The sequence below is a fragment of the Nomascus leucogenys genome, chromosome 14 (genome assembly GCF_006542625.1).
Source record: "Nomascus leucogenys isolate Asia chromosome 14, Asia_NLE_v1, whole genome shotgun sequence".
Lineage (NCBI taxonomy): Eukaryota > Metazoa > Chordata > Mammalia > Primates > Hylobatidae > Nomascus > Nomascus leucogenys.
Window position 1 is genome coordinate 84105553 of NC_044394.1, and position 20174 is coordinate 84125726.

General features: G+C 43.2%; 1 protein-coding gene across 4 annotated transcripts in view; it reads left to right on the plus strand.

Annotated features, from left to right (window-relative positions):
• Positions 1 to 20174, plus strand: part of AFF3 (AF4/FMR2 family member 3) — a 564533-nt gene that overhangs the window by 420705 nt on the left and 123654 nt on the right. For all 4 annotated transcript variants that reach the window (XM_030827298.1, XM_030827300.1, XM_030827299.1 and 1 more), the window contains one exon: positions 14342 to 14393. In XM_030827298.1, coding sequence (XP_030683158.1) covers positions 14342 to 14393 — 52 coding nt within the window. The remainder of the gene's footprint in view (positions 1 to 14341; positions 14394 to 20174) is intronic.

Consider the following 20174-nt stretch of genomic DNA (forward strand, 5'->3'; position numbering starts at 1 on the left):
GCATTCTCAGTGATAAGTCATGTTGATGGGATGTGATGAAAATGGTCCTTTACTTCCTGGGGTCTTCCTCCTAAAAACCTATCACCTCCATCTAATCATGAGAAAAACATCAGACAAACCAAATTGCGGGACATTCTACAAAATACATGGCCAAGACTCCTCAAAGCAAAGTTATCGAAAACAAAGCAAGTCTGAGAAACTGTCCCAGCTAAGAGAACCCTGAGGTGACATGATGACTAAATGTAACGTTCTGTCCTAGATGGCATCATCTGGGACAGGGAAGAAACAGTAGCTAATCAAATTAAAGCATGGGGCTGGGCGTGGTGGCCACGTCTATAATCCCAGCCCTTTGGGAGGCCGAGGTGGGTGGATGGCTTGAGCCCCGGAGTTCAAGACCAGCCTGGCCAACATGGTGAAACCCCATCTCTACTAAAATCACAAAAATTAGCTGCATGTGGTGGCAGGCACCTGTAGTCCCAGCTACTCACCTGTAGTCCCAGCTACTTAGTCTCAGCTACTTTCAGTGGAGACGGGGTTTCACTGTGTTAGCCAGGATGGTCTCGATCTCCTGACCTCATGATCTGCCCACCTCGGCCTCCCACAGCCTGCTGGGATTACAGGCGTGAGCCACGACGCCTGGCCTGGATCCTGTCTGTTTTTATCCCTACTCTCCTGTCCTCCATCAGTGAATAGACCCACTTTAGCAGTATGGACACCATGACTTCTAGGATAGTAACTAAATAGATCGTTATTTTCCTGGTTATTTTCTTAAGCACTAAGCAGAAGCAACACTATTCTGTAGTCTGATCCTATTTCAGAAGTGTACATTCCCACTTAGAGTGTTTCACATGAATTTTTTTTCTTGCACTTAAGATTCCTTTCTTCCAGCTGAAAGAGAAATAGATGAACATGTTTAAAAAGTTAGGAAGGCAACAAAGGACTTGATTCTGCAGTTTTACTCTTTTTTCACATAAACTCGAAATATACCTGATATAAAACCATGACGAAATGCTGAACCTTTCTTAAGGAGTGGCCTTGACTGGTCCTGGTGACCCCGCTTCCAACCCAGTAAATGCACCCCTCCTCTGCAATGGATATGGCAAGGCTTAATTTACATGGATTATTTGACACATTCTGTGTCACTATGAGTTGAACAACTCCCAGTAGGATGTAATTGGTGTATAGAGAGGCATGTTGGCAGGGTAATCAGGTTTCTCATTGCAAAAGCCAGTTGTATGTACCTGAAAATGGATTTAGAACACTCAATATACTTGGCCTAATTTTCAACTCTATTTTTATTTTTAAAAAAGAAAGAAGGCCAGGGGCGGTGGCTCAGACCTGTAATCCCAGCACTTTGGGAGTCTGAGGCGGGCAGATCACTTGAGGTCAGGAGTTCAAGACCAGCCTGGCCACACCATGGCGAAAACCTGTCTCTACTAAAATTACAAAAATTAGCTGGGCGTGGTGGCGGGCACCTGTAATCCCAGCTACTCGGGAGACTGAAGCATGAGAATCACTTGAACCCGGGAGGCGGAGGTTGTGGTGAGCCAAGATAGCGCCACTGCACCCCAGCCTGGGTGATAAAGCGAGACTCAGTCTCCAAAAAAGAAAGAAAGAAAAAAAGAAAAAGTCGTGGTATATAGCGAGTTTTTTTGAGATTAGAGTTATTTGATTTCTATATTCAAACCACCTGGATTCATTTTATAATGAAAAATTCTGGAAGTATCAGAGATAATATGCAAAGTGCTACAAAAGTGGTAGTATTAAAGCTGAATTCATCTGCTGGGCACAGTGGCTCAGGCCTGTAATCCCAGCACTTTGGGAGGCTGAGGTGGGAGGATCACTGGAAGCCAGGAGGTTGAGGCTACAGTGACCTGTGATCACACTGCTGCACTCCAGCCTGGGTGACAGAGTGAGATCCTGTCTCAAAAAAAAAAAAAAAAATGAATTCATGGAAATGCCTTAGTGTGAGGATCATCTACCAATCTCCAGCCAATAAATAGCTCATAGGATGCTTTTTCTTTAATATGGAACATTGAAGTCTTTTTCTCCTCTTCACGTTTATGCAATCTGCTTATGATGTTTGTGGCAGAGAGGATTAGTGGGTTAGTGTGAAAGCCTCCATCTAGTCACAAGCAGCTGAAGGTCCTGGGAGCACATGTTCCAGGGACTGGACGGCTGCAGGGGAGTCAGGGTGGCTGCACCTCTGTAATACCCAGGTACAATGTGATCCCCACTGCAATCACAGGAGCCAGATGGTCATCTTGGTCCACACAGCGTACGATAAAGTTGTTAAAATTCCATGATGAGTCTTAAATGACCCCATGGCTGTCCTGAACAAGGAGGCAGATGGCTTTTTTCCTCAAGACATTTGGGGAAGGAGAGACTAAATGAGCTTAGGTGGAGAAAGCTTTAAGTTATGAGTCTTAGGCCTTAATTCTCAGAGCTGTTGACTTCCAAAATAAAGCAGTCATTCTCCCCCTACAGTCCATGCTGATAGAGCCTGTAGAGTGGACTGTGTCCCACACATGACTATGAATTTGGAAGGACACTGGGGAACTTGTAGGAGATACAGAAGAGAACTACAGACTGAAGAATAAACCTACAAGGAAAAATAAAAGGGCCGGGATTGTTTGACAAGGAAAGAAGATGGTCATCTGTGCTCCCATAGTATTTATCACCTCACTGGCTTTCGTTTCTGCCTCTGCTCCCAGTAAACAGTGGGACACTTGAAAAGGAAGACTTCTCCAGTTTTATATCTCTGGCACCTAGAATGTGCTCATTGGAGGTGGTCAAGAAATTAAGAAGTTTATCTTCTCTGTTAGAGAAAGTAAATGGCTATAATCCCAGCACTTTGGGAGGCTGAGGCAAGTGGATCACTTGAGCCCAGGAGTTTGAGACCAGCCTGGGCAACATAATGAAACCTCTTGTCTACAAAAATTAGCCAGGCATGGTGGGCCACCTATAGTTCCAGCTACTTGGGGGGCTAAGGCGGGAGGATCAGTTGAGCCTGGGAGGTCAAGGCTACAGTGAGCTGTGATATCACACCACTGCACTCCAGCCTGGGCAACAGAGTGAGACTCTGTCTTAAAAAAAAAAAGAAAGAAAGAAAAAGAAAAGGAAAAATGGACTTAAATTTAGCATAGTTACCGTCACGAGATGGAATGGGTAATAAAATACCAGTTAGAATATGGAATATTTATTAATTACTACATACCAGACACTGTATAAAATGTTTTCTACATTTTCCCCATGTAATTTCTACAACATTCCTAGGAGGTAAATACTCGTTTTTCCATTTTGCAGATGAGGAAACAGAAGGCAGAGTAACTTTAAGTTATTTGCATAAGGACACAACTAGCATGAGATACAGCATCTGGATAGAAATCAATGAACCAGGCTTTCTGACTGCACAGCTCATGCTCTTAATTACTATACACATCAGTCAGTTTGATCTGGAGAAGAGAAACCACTCTAGGTATTTCAAGTAGAAAGACACTTAACATAGGGAATTAATGCCTTCCAAACCCACCAGGAGGGCCAGGGAAGGGGGACCAACAGGAAATCAGTCATCAGTTCAGAAAATCATTTCAAGAAATCAGTAAATGCAAGAATAACAGAAAACTGCTAACAATAATCTCAGATGTCTCCAGCACCTGCAGGCATTATTCACAGAAGGGTGCCTGGAAGCCACTCACAGAACCTCATATCTGCCATCTGCTGAAGCTTCTGCACCTGCTTCACTGTCCTGGGAGCAGTAAAGGCTTCTGTTAATCTTTGATTTTCCAAGCCCCATTCAGGTGCCTCTCACTGGCAACAATTAACCAAAAACCCTATCGGCAGGGATTCTGGGAAATGTAGTTCCCAGGCCTCCAGCCCCTGTGATAGAAAGGAGTGCTTCAAAGGGGAGATGATGCCAAGTTGCCACTAGACAGAAAACCCAGCACACTATCCCGTATGGTCTTGACGAAAGTGTGGGGACTTCTCCAGGGAGCTTGAAAGGCGTGGCATTCATATAATTTTCTGTTTCCTCCCCAAGGCTGAAGAACAAGCTGGGAATCTCAGATTCCCCAGCACTGCCTTGTGGTTTCTGAAAACAACCGCTGAAGAATTCTAAAATGCCTCGTGGTAATTCCTTAACTTCTTAGTAATGATGGGCTTATGCCTTATCCCAGGCGTTGAGGAAACAGACCCCTTCCCTTCAAGCATTCTTATTCCAATGGAAGATGGGGGGAGAGTGAAGCTGGATACGTTAGAAAATTCTAACATAATGCATTAGCTGTGTACAAATTAGTCACTTAGATAAGAAGTGACTAATTCTGTCCTATGTATTAGAGATGACTTTAATAGAAAGGTGATAGTTCCATTAGAATTAAGGCAGTGGCCAGGCGTGGTGGCTCACACCTGTAATCCCAGCACTTTGGGAGGCCAAGGCGGGCAGATCACCTGAGGTCAGGAGTTCGAGACCAGCCTGGCCAACATGGCAAAACCCTGTCTCTACTAAAAATACAAAAATGAGCCGGGTGTGGTGGCAGGCACCTATAGTCCCAACTACTCGGGAGACTAAGATAGGGAGCATTGCTTGAACCCAGGAGGCAGAGGTTGCAGTGAGCCAAGATGCACCATTGCACTCCAGCCTGGATGACAGAACAAGACTCTGTCTCCAAAAAAAAAAAAAAGAATTAAGGCAGTGGTTCTCAACCCTGGCTGAATAGAAGATTCACTGAGGATGTTCATGTCTTAGTTTATTCAGGCTGCTGTAAAAAAAAAAAAAAAATACCTCAGGCTAAAGTAACAAAATAAACTGGGAAGCTTCTGAATGAGAGAAATTTATTCCTCACAGTTCTGGGGGCCGGGAAGTCCAAGATCAAAGAACCAGATGTGGTGTCTGTTGAGAAACTGCTTTCTGGTTCATCAATGGCACCTACGAGCTGGATCCTCATACAGTGAAAGGACGCAAAGTGGAAAGAGCTCTTTGAGGTCTCTCTTACAGGGGCACTAATCCCATTCATGAAAGCTCTGCCCTCATGAGCTAATCACCTCCCAAAGGCCCCATCTCTGAATACTATCACATTTAAGGTTAGGTTTCAATATGTGAATGTTGAGGGAACACGGAACATTCAGACCATAGCAGCTTGTCAGAAGTACTGATGCCTGTGGCCAATCCAAGACCAATTAAAGCAGAATCCCTGGGGGTAAGGCCCATAGACCAGTATCTTTCAAAACATCCCAGGTAATGCTAAACCCATTACTGAAAAATCCTATGAAGCTTTACGGTTTACAGTGGGCTTTCACCTTTATTGTCTCATTTGAATCTCAACTATCATCCCTTTATATTAATGAACAAACTAAAACTTGAAATGTGGGACTTGATCCAAGGTGCAGAGCTATTCATGACCTTCAGCTCTTATGACTCAGTCCAGCTCTGTGTTATATAGTGGGTCCCAAACTTTGCTATGAATCAGAATATCTGGGGCTGAGGCCCATGAATCAGCTCCCTAGGGAGCTTAAAAAAAAAAAAAAAACTAGATGCCCAGATTGCACCCCAAACCTATCCCATCAGAATATGGGGTTGGAGTGGAGCCAGGCATCAATATTTTTTAAAGATTCCCAAGTGATTCCAATGTGCAATAAAGTTTGGAAACCACTGTGTTATGCCATCCTCAGGTAATGTGTGAACGTTGGTGTAGCTTAAAGTGCATGAATTTGCTAATTAGGAGATTATGCTTGGTTCTCTTTTCTAATTCTAACAGTTTATCTGTTCAAATCTCTTAATTAGGGACTCTTTTAGCAATTAACTTGTCAATAACAGCAGCCATAAAAATGCAAAAACGGATGTTTCCAACCAAAGAACAAATCTTAACCTGATGTATGTTATGACCCTTACAGATTCAATGCATTCTTATTGTCAAAAGTTATTAAATAAGCAAACCATTAGTTAGCAAACAGAATAGGCAGCCAACATGCTTATTTACTGATTATCAATATTTGACATCAGATTCGAGCCAAATAAATACGTATGTATCTCGTTTCCCCTCTGGTTAGGTGCAAATCCCCCTTCAAAGAGGTTTAAGTAATGTCCACCATCGAATCTGTACAGCCACAGAAACTTTATGTTCCCAGTCAGAATCCTCTGACCTGTCCTCTGCTGTCTGCCCGGGAAAGGATCATGTTCTTTCACATACTGTACTTGCATTCATTTAGCCTTAGAAACTCAACTCTTTAATACTGAGAACATCGAGCTCAGAAACTAATTTTTTAGAAGTCCTTAAAACAGACAAAGACAGGATTTAAACCCATCTTCAGAGAGAAAGCACTCCCAGTTAAAGTGCTCTTTCTAAAGCCTCAGTTTTTTGATAGAAATGATAGAGTACATCTAGCCCTCTTTCCCTGTAATTCTTTTAGGAGGAAGCAATTTTAAAGTCTAATATATTTGGAGAATGCTACTTCATAACTGTGGCCTAGATTGCCCTAAGTGGCCTAGATTGCCCTAGATTGCCCTAAGTGGAAAAGATGGAGCATTTTTTATTTTCACGATCACACAAACCATGTGTGGCACTTACATATTTCTAGGTGGAAAGCATCATGGAATGTTCAAGGAACTGCTGTTGCTCACAGGAAACAGTGAGACACTTGAAAAGGAAGACTTCTCCAGTTTTATATCTCTAGCACCTAGAATGTGCTGAGTAGTATCAGATCATCTCATTCTCCAGCAGTCTTCCTGGACATTCTACCCACTGGTAAAGGCACAGAACCAAGGAATTCAGACCAATAAGAGGATATAGTGGTTGTTTTATCCAACTCTCACTTTGGAGATGTGGAAACAATGTCTAGGGGAAGTGGGTGATTTGCCTAAGTTCACAGAGCTAGTTAGGGACAGAATTCAGACTCTAATGCTGGCTAGCCTCCAAGCTGCCATTTCAAAACTTATTTCACCACCCCAGACTCTGTACCACTGACTGTTTCTTCTTATGACTGTTGATTTCCATTTTCCTTTTATTTCCGTTTATTTTCTATTACTATAGATATGCGTACTGTTGAGAAAGACAGTTGACTGATTGAGATTTTGGAGACACACATCATCCGGCATCTCACCAGGATTTGACAGGTTTCCCAAATGAGATTGGCTTTTGTGAGGGTCTTCTAGGGTAGGAGATGAGATGCCGTCCCCCAGAGAAGATGGGCCTGCAGAGGTGGCAAGTGGATTCCGCATGTCAGTGGAGAAAAGGACCATCAGAAGTTGCTGTCCCTAACTAAAAATAAGGTCATAAACATAAGCGAGACAGTGCACCTTCACCCCAGGTTCAACATGGCAGAGTTACAGGATCATGGATGATTTCACTGACAATCAGAACAGGTCTTGGGAGGGAGGGAGTCCAGGAAGGAGATATGTATGAGCAAATACCACCTTGCTATGGACCAAAATTGCTTCAAAAGATGTAGAGATCCCTGAGTTTTAAAACATCAGAGTTGGAAACACTTAAGTCAAGTAGAGCACCCCTTCATCTTGTTCCTGATCTCTCCATTTGCCTCCAGACTAAGTGACTTCATCTGTGCCTTGGATGCACTAAATTGCCAACCCCTAGAGTGAGCCCATGCTAGACTTCCCTGTTCCCAGTTAGCTGGGATGGCATGAGCTAAGTTCTTCCGAACAAATGCCGAGAAGAAGGTGGTTACTTGTTAATGTAAATAACCACAGGCAGATGGTAGCACTGACCCTGACAAAGCAGTAGACTTTAGAAAGAATGAAATGAGTTGTATAACTTTCCCTCCCATGTTCCAAGCAGTGGAGATGATGGCTTGGGGAATACCTGCAGAGAGGTGCACTTGCATAATGAATAGGCTCTCAGGCAATGCTAATTGTTAGAATAGATATTTGCATATATGAATATGTTTAATGGAGATTCATAAACATTTGTCTTTGGCTTTAAATCTCACATAGGTGGAGATAGAAGCAGCATCAGCTATAGAAACAAATCTGAAATCAAACACCCCAATTAAAACTCAGATTTAAAAAAAAAACATTAAAACAAAGCAAAATGAAATAACTTTAAAGGACTAAAGGATTCCGATCTGTTAAGGGCCCCAAATGACAACTAATTCAGGGAAAAATCCTATTAATTAAAAACCACTACTCTGTGAAATGGCTGCCATTACATTTGCAGGTAGTTAATGTGCCCATTTGCAATACCTGTGGAAGATATAGATGAGCTTTGGAAGCAGTTGGCCATCTATTAAGTGTAGGCTGCTATTTCTGCTTCCCAAGAAATTTTAAGCCTCAAAAATGTAGGCACCAGCTACAACATAAATTTATCACTTGCTCAATTAAGAAAATAATACACACAGGGAAGTTATGGTAATCAAATGTTAAAACTGCAAAGGTTGTATTGAATTACTCTTTTCTGAAAAGGACTGACTTTACCTTCAGATGACACAATTGGGTTCTGCAAAAGTTGTATTTGCCAGAGCTTCACAATTCGAAGGCATTTAAAAACAGGTAAAATGACAATGCTGATTTGAATGTCATGTGTGAGGGGAACCACCTCTGGGAGACAGTACACCTTCTGTGGATAGGCGCCTGCCACACAGTGGACACAGAAGTAATTGAATGAGTCAACAATTGGGGGTTTGGCCAGGCGCGGTAGCCGGCTTCTGTAGTCCCAGATACATGGGAGGCTGAGGTGGGACGATTGCTTGAGCGTAGGAGTTCGAGGCTGCAGTGAGCTATGATTGTGCCACTGCACTCCAGCCTAGATGTCAGAGCAAGACCCTGTCACTAAAACAAAACAGAACAACAATTGGGAGTTAGATGCTGGTTCCGCTGGTGGTGATGAGGCACGTTTCCATTCATCTTTCCCTTTCAGAAAGAAAAAGGTCCTCCAGGGTAGTGCTCAGCAAACTGCAAATGGGCCTGTTTATCTTTGGCTCCCTCTTTAGAGTTCTGAATGAAAGTCCCATTGCATCCTTTCCTCTACGGAGCTCCTGCAAGGCCCGCTCTCCCTGCATGAAAGTGTGAGCGAGTGCAGCTGGGGGCTCATAACCCTTCGACTCCTTGTCTGCGTATCAGGAAGGGTGTTACAACATGCCCAACAATCGTTGTAAGGACAACTTCCCAAGTAAAAATAGGTGGAATCTCAATCACTTAATCACATGTTAAAAAAAAGATCTTGCTTGTGTCCTTAAAGTGTCACAGTTCTCATGTACCTGGTTCAGACTCTACTGTAAAGTCACCATGAGGTGCTAACGTGGAGTGTCCCTGACAGTAGTTTGATAACTCTTCAAGTGTTAAGGCCATGAAGTCCAGGTCTGTCCACACCTCAGGCTGCACCTCTGCTCTGTTCTCAATTCATAAAGTTCAATTTTTTTTTTTTTTTTTTGAGACAGGGTCTCATGCCCAGGCTGGAGTGCAGTGGTACAATCTCGGCTCACTGTAACCTTGACCTCCAGGGCTCAGGTGATCCTCCTAACTCAGCCTCCCTAGTAGCTGGGTTTACAGGTCCATACCACCATGCCTGTCTAATTTTTATATTTTTTTTTTATAGAGATGAGATTTTGCCATATTGCCCAGGCTGGTCTCAAACTCTTAGGCTCAATGATCCACCAGCCTTGGCCTCCCAAAATGCTGGGATTACAGGAGCAAGCCACCGCGTGCAGCCAAAAAGTTCAATTTTAGTACCTATTTAATTTCAACTTCCCCATTGTCATCTGGCAGCACCCCCTTGGCTCCTCGTAGAGGGACTCCTGGCCTCATGGCCACCCGCTGGCTCCCAGGGCGGACCTCCCTGTGCACTGGGGCTGATGGGCGTGTTTACTGTCCTGTCGACGTAAAGCCACTCAAACCAGCTGACAGCAGTTACAGGCCAAAATATATTCCCCTCCACCATCTCTCGGGAACATGACCCTTTCTTTTCAAAATGGCCTGAAAGTAGAGCAAATGGCTCTGTTTTAAGGCATCATTACAAAGACTTCTCAAAGTCTCTCAACTTGTTTATCCACATGAGTTTTTTAAATGCTCTGAGGCCCACTTCCCTCCTGGGGAAAAGGGAATATTGGTAAAAATGAGCATTGATTGGAGGCTCCCTGGCGTAAGGTCCCGCCCTTAGCACTATCCAAGGATTGTGGAATAAGTTCTCCAGGAAGCCCTCTGAGGCAGGTCCCAGGGCCCTGGGCTAGATGAAAGGCAGAGCTAGCATTCATCCTGGACAATGTGACCCTGGAGTCCCTGCTCTGACCACCACGGTCTGCAGCCCCCTATAGCACCCACCTCCCACCTTGGAGGAGTTGCTGCAGGGATTGACAAAGTAACATCTAGAAAGAACTTAGCTGGTCTGGCACGGACGGACATCCCTTAAACAATGAGAGCTGCTGCTGTGAGTTGAGGGCTTCATCCCCTGGGAGGGATCTGAAGGGCTATGAAGGGGAGGGGCTAAGGGAATGTGAAAGGGGTGGCCCTGGGTGGGGGCCCCATCAGCGGGGGTAGGGCCTGGAGGAACCCAGGAGTAGGGGCATAGCCAGGGTGCTGTGGATGGACGCTTCCTGTGCTGCCATGCAGATGGCCAGTCCTTCCGTGCAGATGACTTAGCCCTCAGGGGCCTCTTAGAGCAGCAGGGTCTTTGCTTTCCCTTGGAAAAAAAAAAAAACAGTAGGAGATCTCCACCCCTGCCCAGTAGCCTAACCAGCACTTAATTTGCATCTTCCTTTTACTCTTGGTTGAACACTTGTTTGTTTGTTTATTGTTTGATATACCTATGCCTATCTGTTTCCCTGTGGAAACAGACAAATGATAAAAGTGTTCCCCAGGGTTTGGGAGTGGGTTGGGCCCATGACCACCACGGTGCCATTTGTGTGTTTGGTGAAGGCAGCCATGCCTGCTGTCTGCTGGCCGTACACCAAGTACAGACAGTTCCTATGATCCTGTGGGTGTCACGGGTTTTCTTTTCTCCTAACCATGTTTCGTTGTTCAGCTATGAACTTCAGCCCCTCCTTAGGCTCTCTAAGTGGCCACTCGGATATGTTCAGCATTCAGCATGGAGTTGTTTGTGAATATTAAACCGGACTTGAAGATGCAGTGGTCACGGACGAGAACAAGCGCCGTTTGCTAGGGAGTTGAGCCGAAGGCCTGCTCATGACCATCAGAATAAAGCAGAGGGTTCCTGCTCTCAGACCACGGGGAGCCTGGGTCTCCTCGGGGTGTGCCTCTGTGCCTGTCGGGGCTGGGGCTGGGATGCGGCGTGGCCGTGGTCGTCTGTCCCAGGTCTGTGATTTCATGTTTTGGGAATAGCACCACCCTGGATTGCTCTGGGAATGTTGTATAAGCTGTGTGAGTTTGTGTTTCCATGACCACTTTCTCATATTTCGAGATATTCTGAAGTTTAGTTAGATTTGAACTTCTCTTGAAGGCTCTCTTGAAGGCAGTGTATTTTTACATGTGATTTGTTGTTTTTAGAACCCAGCCAGAAACACAATAAATTCATTTTTTTAATATAAGAGAGGTAAAGTCAGTGACAGAGTGATGATTATTCACAAAGCAAGGTTGATCTCTGACTGCTTTTCTTCTGGAAATGATGACAAGATAGATGAGTCTCATTATAGAAGCACAAATGCTCAGCCCCAGAGGTACACCTCACAGGAGATTGTGGTGCAAGGGACTCTGAGATTCAAACAGATGCATGTTTATGTGTGGACGCGTTTAGCACATGTTTGAAATAAACAAAAGTAAGCTGCATTCCGTACCTTGAAAGAGAGCCTCACACAGCAGCGTTTTGACTGTCGTGGTGACTTTCAGCCATGCCAGCCTCATGCAGTGACTGAGTTGCACGGCTACTTTGCAGCCAACCTAAGCTCCCTCACTTCGGGCCATGTTGGGCTTTCCTGCTCTGGGGGATGATGGCCTTCCAATCCATGCACACTATTGTCCATTTAAACATTAAATTTCCCAGCCACACAGCTTCCGTCTGACAGCAAGGGGGTTGTTAACCATGATTGTGTGAGTTCTCCCCACTCTTTCCACCCCCACCAGCAGGACCACCCACCCTTCAAAGACCCAGTGCTTGCTGGGCAGTCCTAGAGATTAAACCACACTGCAGTGGTGGTTTACCCAAAAGAGGACGTGGGAGTGGAGGCAAGGACCTGTCCCCTTCTCTGGTCTTCTTCATTAGGAAGAAATCTGTGCCTTTGGGTAGGCAAATGGTCTTGGGGAAGGGGCCTCAGCCCAGCCAGCAAACTGGCGTTGTGCTCTGTGCCGCACTGTGCTGGTCACTGGGGACTCAAGGACAAAGGAAACACAGCCCACTTCCCTAGGCTACTCCCAAACAGTGCTCTAATAAATCACCAAGAGGTCTCTTCTCTTTGAAGCCAAGCGTATGTGTCTGTGAGGTGAAGAAAATGAATGGCGTGCCAGACGTGCAGAGAAATTGGGGGTGCCGCTTTACAGCCTCTGCTGACGTGTTCATTTGTTCACTTGTCGTTTAAATAATACAAGAACGACACCTCTCGAAACTGGGAGATGAGGAGGAGCCTGTGAGGAAGCAGATTTGGTGCCCTGATGGCAATGCCTTAAATGTACCCTAAAAACTACTTAGAAGTTTCTCCACTGTGTTCTCTAGAACAAATAGAAGGGTTTTTCTCCTTGACGAAACTGGGGAGCATATTTATTTTGTAGACTCACAACAGAATCTAAAGCAGGATTCGACCTTAGGATTGCCCTCTGTAACACGTCACTTCACAAATAGGGAAATGGGGGCAGGGTGCGTGAAGTGACTCACCCCACATGCATAGACAGGTGGGGCAGAGCCTGGGCCATGCCTTATCCTGCCAGTTCTTTACCCCCCAGTTCGCCCCAAAAGTGGCTGAAATGGCTTCTACGAATGTTCACAGGCATGTATCAGTGATAGGCCTACAACTGGCTTTTAAAGGACACTAGGTACATTTTAGGGGACAGCCTTTGGAAGCTGGCTTCAATGAGGCCTTTGAGCATGAGGGGTCAGCGGGCTTCACACTGATATATGGAGCCCCAGGGTCCCTCAGAAATGGGCTCTCCCCGCTCCTTCAGAGCACCTCTGCATGGAGAGCACACTTTATACAGTGCACTTCTGAGTAAGATTTCTTTTGAAATGAATTAATCTGAAAACTACTGTAAAGAAAAATTTAGCCATGCTGAAAAGAATACAGTGTTATCATAACAAATAACAGAGTCTGAAGTTGTGTTTCTTTTTTTCACTTTTAACCTCATGCTTCCCCACTGTCTCCTCAGGATGAATGGGGGGACCTGGGTGGGCTGAGGAATCACCCTCACAGGCTTTTCAGAAAGCGCCCTCCTGCTTGGTTTTCCCCACTAGGTAGGATCTTGGGGACAACGTCTTTTCCAGCTCTTTGACTGATGGATGGCCTAAGAAGCTTTGCTCACAACTCAAGTTTATGGCTTTATGGCTCTTGTTCTCATCTCCCTTTACCATGAAAGCCCCTGGGGCAGGCGTGGAGACACAGCCCAGCACTGGGAGCTTGGAAAACACTAAACAAGTAATTGTGGAATGCACACTGCCCAGGGGAAAAGTCCCTATGTATTTTGGAGAAGAAAAAAAAAAAAAGCATCTTCTTTTTTATTGCTATTTTCGGGTACGTGTGATATTTTGATACAGGTATTCAATGTGTAATGATCAAATCAGGGTAACTAGGATATTCGTCACCTCAAATATTTATCTTTTCTTCCTGTTGGGAACATTCCAATTCTTCTCTTCTATCTATTTTGAAATATACAATAAGTTATTGTTAAGTATTATTTCCCTACTAACACAGCATCTTCTGAAAGCTGCCCATCTGGCGCGGTGGCTCACGCTTGTAATCCTAGCACTTTGGGAGGCCAAGGCGGGTGGATCACGAGGTCAGGAGATTGAGACCACAGTGAAACCCCGTCTCTACTAAAAATACAAAAAATTAGCCAGGCGTGGTGGCGGGCGCCTGTAGTCCCAGCTACTCGGAGAGGCTGAGGCAGGAGAATGGCGTGAACCCGGGAGGCGGAGCTTGCAGTGAGCCAAGATTGCGCCACTGCACTCCAGCCTGGGCGACAGAGCAAGACTCCGTCTCAAAAAAAAAAAAAAAGAAAGCTGCCCGTCTTAGCTGATGACGGTTGTGAGGGTTAATTTTTATGATGGGACTGTCTGCTATTTCCTAAGTGCACCAGAGGAAAAGTGCATAAGAAGGAAAGAAAAAAAATAGGAAATCAAATGGACTTATTTCCAAAATGTTGCTCTAATAGCAACATTAACGTGATATTTTGGTGCTGAATTATTCTGAATCCACTAACTATCTGTACCTCTTTGTATCTCTTTGTTCCTTCTTTCAGAATGCTGGAAGATGACCTTAAGCTAAGCAGTGATGAAGAGGAGAATGAACAGGTAAGATTCTTTTTTATGTCACCATCCTTTGGAGGTGACACTGATAACAGTTACCTGGTGGACTGTGCTGGGCGTTAACCAAGCTGAATGGTGGCACTCCAGGCTGCTGGTCTTTCGTCTGCTAAGTGTGAGCTTCTGTGCAGTTGGATCAGTATATTAAAATAGCTTGCCCATAATTTCCCTTAAGCCTTGAATTCTGTAATTTTTATGATGTTGAGACCAGCAGTGGATATTATAAGGAAGCTGACTAAGATCAGGCTTCCCTCAGAAGTAGACAGAGTCTTTTTTTTTCTTTTTTATTTATTCTGTGTGTGTGTGTGTGTGTGTGTGTGTGTGTGTGTGTGTGAAGCTAACTGGCCATCTGGAGATCAAACATATGACCTTAACCTCATCAGCATGCAACAGGCAATCTGTAACATTAAATATTGAGAAGTCTTATACAGATATTATTAACATTGAGAAGGAGCAAATGTAGAGGTGAGCCAAAATGATGAATAAAAAGTAATCATGCTCGGTATAGGCTGTTTGTCTTAAATGATAAATGTGCTTGAAATATTCCCCCCGGTGTTGATTTATCAGCTCAAGACATCAGTTAGGGGGTTATAAATACTCTTCTGATCAGTCAGTTAAGGTGAAAAAATATACACTTAACATTCATCACTTTCACTTCTGCATTTCAAGAAATGTTTGTATTTCAAAGCAAGTTTAAAAACACTAAAGACAGATTTTTCTACACTTCTGTTTTCTTTTTCTCATCCCCTATGTTGTATTTTGTCAAGTTTAAATACATGTGATGGGTAGAAAGACAATTCAGAGAGGCTTTTTTTAATAAGTCATTTTTGTATGCATTACAAAATACTAATGCTATTCTATTGGTTTTGGAATAGTGAATTAATAGGAAGGTATCATGAAATGCTATGCAGATGATTTGCTGTCTAGACATGCAAATGCAAATAACTTACAAAGAGAACAGGCAGAGATTAAATAAAAGTCAAAGGAGAATTCCGAGGAAGAGTATCTGAGCAGAGCATAGCTATGAGGTCACAAAAGAGGTTACTCATCTCATGGGAGAAACTGAGGCACCAAAAAGGGAGAAGAGCTTGAGGAGTGTGGAAACCAGATTGGCAGGTGGAGAATACCCAGTGGAAGAAGGTTAACTGGGCAAAGAAGGCCACTCGGGCTTTGAGTGTTTTAGAGATCTGTTTATTTGTTTCCAGGGCAGCCAGATATCTGCCACACAGCAATCTTAGCAGAAATGTAGAGTGGCTTCACTCCTAATTTTGGCTTCTTATCTCCATGATGATAAGCAAATGATTTCATCTCTTTGTGTTTTTTCCCATTAAGTGGCCTGGATACATAGATTATGGATTAAATCATATCAAACATGTAAATTGTGTATGCTTTTTATTAGAAAAAGGGTTCACAGACTATTTCAATCTGCAAACCTTTTTAAATTTGGAAATAATTTCCTGAGCTGTTTCCAGGAAGTATTTCCAATGAAAACTCAATTTTAATAAACACTACTAATGACGTACTATACATGTTCTCTAAGGCAGTAAGAGCTTTTAGTTGACTTATTTTGCTTTTTAAGCTATCGCCTTCCATTCTGTACTCATTGATAATATTGTGTTATGAATGTACAGGTCAGATCCTTTATTCTTGCATTTAATTCCTATGTGAATATACCTTCCTGTTTTTGCAATAAAAGGAACTGACAATGAATAATTTTTATACATTAATCCCTTTTTCCTAATTAAGACTCCAGACAGTGGTTTTGCATATGATAGTTTAAGTTATTGCTTCAACAGTAATTGCATTAAGTTGTCCTGCTTTGGCCTATAATTATACCCTGGTCTAATCACAGAATTGTAATTCCCATACTTTTAAACAAGACTAATGATATGGTATTTTTTTCTCTTCAAGACCAAACTATGCTTTATCCCTGAAACAGCATAGCCTGTGCACAAACACACACAGACACACACACACACACACACACACACACACACACACACACACTCATTCCCTGGCATTCTGAGATAATTGAACATTTAACATAAATGATTTTTCTAGATGTAATCAGAGTTTGCACCTTAAACTCAAAATATTTTAAAAATCCCTTGCCTCAATAAACATAGTACAGTGTGTGAAAGTCCTTAACCTTTTCTGACATTATATCTGGCTGTCTTTGTGAATATTGGTTCAACCAGCCCATGTGCCACTGTAATAAAGAGGTGTCTACAAGAGCTTCAAGTTGCTATACATGCCTGCCCTTCCTCAGATCACCTCAGACTCTGTGCTTTTGAACACTCCTATCTGAGGTTTCCTTTTCTCCCCATTGCCTTTGTGATCCTAAAGGTCAAAAGACAGTCTAGTTTAGTGGTTAAGAGCACAGCAGCCCCACTCCGAGGGTTCAAATCCCCACTCTGCTGCTTAGTTTTGCAACCTTGGTCCAGCCTCTGAACTGTTCTCTGCTTCAGTGTCTCTGTTTGTAAAATTGTAATTAATGCTAGATCCCCAAGCCTGCCACTTCATCAAAACTTGAGGTCACCCATCATCTGCATGTCACCAGATCCAATAGGCATATTTTGTGTGTGCACAGAGTCTTGCTCTTGTCGCCCAGGCTGGAGTGCAATGGCGCGATCTTGGCTCACTGCAACCTCCGCCTCCCGGGTTCAAGTGATTCCCCTGCCTCAGCCACCTAAGTAGATGGGATTACAGGCACCTGCCACCACACCCAGCTAATTTTTGTATTTTCAGTAGAGACGGGGTTTCACCATGTTGGCCAGAGTGGTCTCAAAATTCTGACCTCAAGTGATCCACCCGCCTCAGCCTCCCAAAGTGCTGGGATTACAGGCGTGAGCCACCGTGCCCAGCCTGTTTGTATATGATTTATAAAAATGATATGTCTTTAAAAATGACTATATATATATATGATATAACCAATATCCAGATGAAAATACAGACATGACCAGCCTCCCAGGTGCCCCCATGCTCCCACCAGTCACCACTCTGCAGAAGAATAACCACTTTCCTGTTTTCTAACACCATAGTGTAATTTTGCTTACTTTGCTTACTTAATTTTTGCACTTTGCATCATTGGAATTATTCGGCATGTACTCTTTTGTGTCTTGCTTCTTTCGTTCAACATTGTTTATGAGATTCACCCATGTTGTTACTTGTATTGAAGTTTGTTCATTTTCATTGCTGTATCCTGTTTCATTATGTGTGTATGTCATTGCTAATGGGCATGTGGATATTTTGGCAGGGGTCAGGGGGTAGAATAGTGTGCTCTTATTAGCATCCTTGTACAGGTCTTGTTATCCTTGTACAGGTCTTTTCATCCTTGTACAGGTCTTTTGTTGAGCACATGGGAACATTTTTGTTGGAGCTATGCCCAGAAGTATAAATGCTGAGCAGTAGGGTATGTGCATGTTCAACTTTAGTAAATTATCTCAAACCATTTTCCAAAATGGTTGTACCAGTTGACACTCCCACCAGCAGTGTAAGAGTATTTCAGTTGCTCTACATCCTCACCACACATTTGTCTTTTTAATGTTCATGAGGGATATTGGTTGGAAGTTTTCTGTTTTGTACTGTCTTTGGCTAGTTTTGGTATCAGGGTAATACTGACCTTATAAAATGAATTGAGAAGGGTCCCCTGCCCTTTTCTCAAAAAGATTATGTTTTTAAAAAATGATGTTAGGTCGGGCACAGTGGCTCAGGCCTATAATCCCAGCACTTTGGGAGGCCAAGGCAGGTGGATCATCTGAGGTCAGGAGTTCGAGACCAGCCTGACCAACATGCTGAAACTCCTTCTCTACTAAAAATACAAAAATTAGCCAGGCATGGTGCATGTGCCTGTAATCCTAGCTACTTGGGACGCTGAGGCGAGAGAATAGCTTGAACCTGGGAGGTGGAGGTTGCAGTGAGCCAAAATTGTGCCACTGCACTCCAGCCTGGGTGGACAGAGTGAGATTCCTTCTCAAAAAAAAAAAAAAAAAAATATATATATATATATATATGTTAATTATTTAGCAGAATTCTCTAGTAAAACCATATGGGCCTGGAGATTTTTAAACTTAAAGATTCTATTTCCTGGCCGGGTGTGGTGGCTCATGTCTGTAATCCCAGCACTTTGGGAGGCTGAGGAGAGCAGATCATGAGGTCAGGTCATGAGGTCATGTTCGAGACCGGCCTGGCCAACATGGTGAAAACCAGTCTCTACTAAAAATACAAAAATTAGTTGGGCGTGGTGGTGCGTGCATGTAATCCCAGCTACTCGGGAGGCTGACACAGGAGTATTGCTTGAGAGGCTGAGATTGCCGTGAGCTATGATCTAGCCACTGCACTCCAGCCTGGGTGACAGCATGACTCCATCTCAGGGGGAGAAAAACAAAAAAAATTTTTTTTTTTTTTGGGAGACGGAGTCTCACTCTGTCGCCCAGGCCAGAGTGCAGTGGCGCAATCTTGGCTCACTGCAAGCTCCGCCTCCTGGGTTCACACCATTCTCCTGCCTCAGCCTCCCGAGTAGCTGGGACTACAGGCTCCCACCACCATGCCTGGCTAATTTTTTATGTTTTTTAGTAGAGACGGTGTTTCACCATGTTAGCCAGGATGGTCTCAATCTCCTGACCTCATGATCTACCCGCCTTGGCCTCCCAAAGTGCTGGGATTACAGGCGTGAGCCACAGCGCCCTGCCAAAAAAAATTTTTAATAGTTGTAGAGCTACTCAGATTATCTAATAGTCATAGGGCTATTAGATTATCTGTTTCATACTGGGCATATGTGGTATTGTGTTCTTCGGTAATAAGTCTATCCGTGTCACTTAAGTTGTCATGTTTATGCGGATAGGGTTGTTTATAGTATTCCTTTATTATCCTTTTGATGACTGCAAGATCTATAGTGTCAGCCCCTGTTTCATTACTGATACTCATTGTTTGTCTTCTTTCTTTTTTATATCAGTCTTGCTAGAGGTTTATTAACTGTATTGATCTTTTGAAAGAACTAGCTTGTTGTTTCATTAATATTATCTATTTGGTTTTTCTGTTTCAGTTTCACTGATTTCCTATCTTTATTTCCCTCCTCTTGCTTGCTTTGGGTACATTTTTGCCCTTTTTCTAGTTTCTTGAGGGAGATTAGATTATTGATTTGAGATTCGTTCTTTTTTATGATATAGTAAGTATTTAGTGCTATACATTTGACTCTCAGCAATGCTATAAACTTTATCCCACAAATATTGATGTGTTGTATTTCATCATCATTCAGTTCAATAAGACTTCTTCTTTGACTCATGGATTATTTAGAAATGTGCTGTTTAATTTCTAAGTGCTCAGAGATCGCCCTTAATCTTAACTTTTATTGGTTTCTAGTTTGGTTCCTTTATGGTCAGAGAACATAGTCTGTATGACTTATTCTTATACATTTGTTGAGGATTTTTTATGACCCAAGATATGGTTTATCTTGGTACATGCTTTATAGGCACTTAAAAGAATGTGTATTCTGCTATTGTTGGGTAGGGTGTTCTATTAATATCAATTAGATTTATCTTGTTTGATGTTCTTTTGTATCTTTTCTGGACTTTCTGTCTCATTGCTCTATCTAATGTTGAGAGAGAGGTGTTGAAGTCTCTGGCTATCATTGTGGATTTGTTTATTTCTTCTTTCTGTTCAATCAGGTTGTTTTCACATATTTCACAGCTCTGTTAGTTGGTGTGTGTACATTTAGGATTGCTATATTTTGTTAGATTGACCCTTCTATCATTATGTAATGTCCCACTC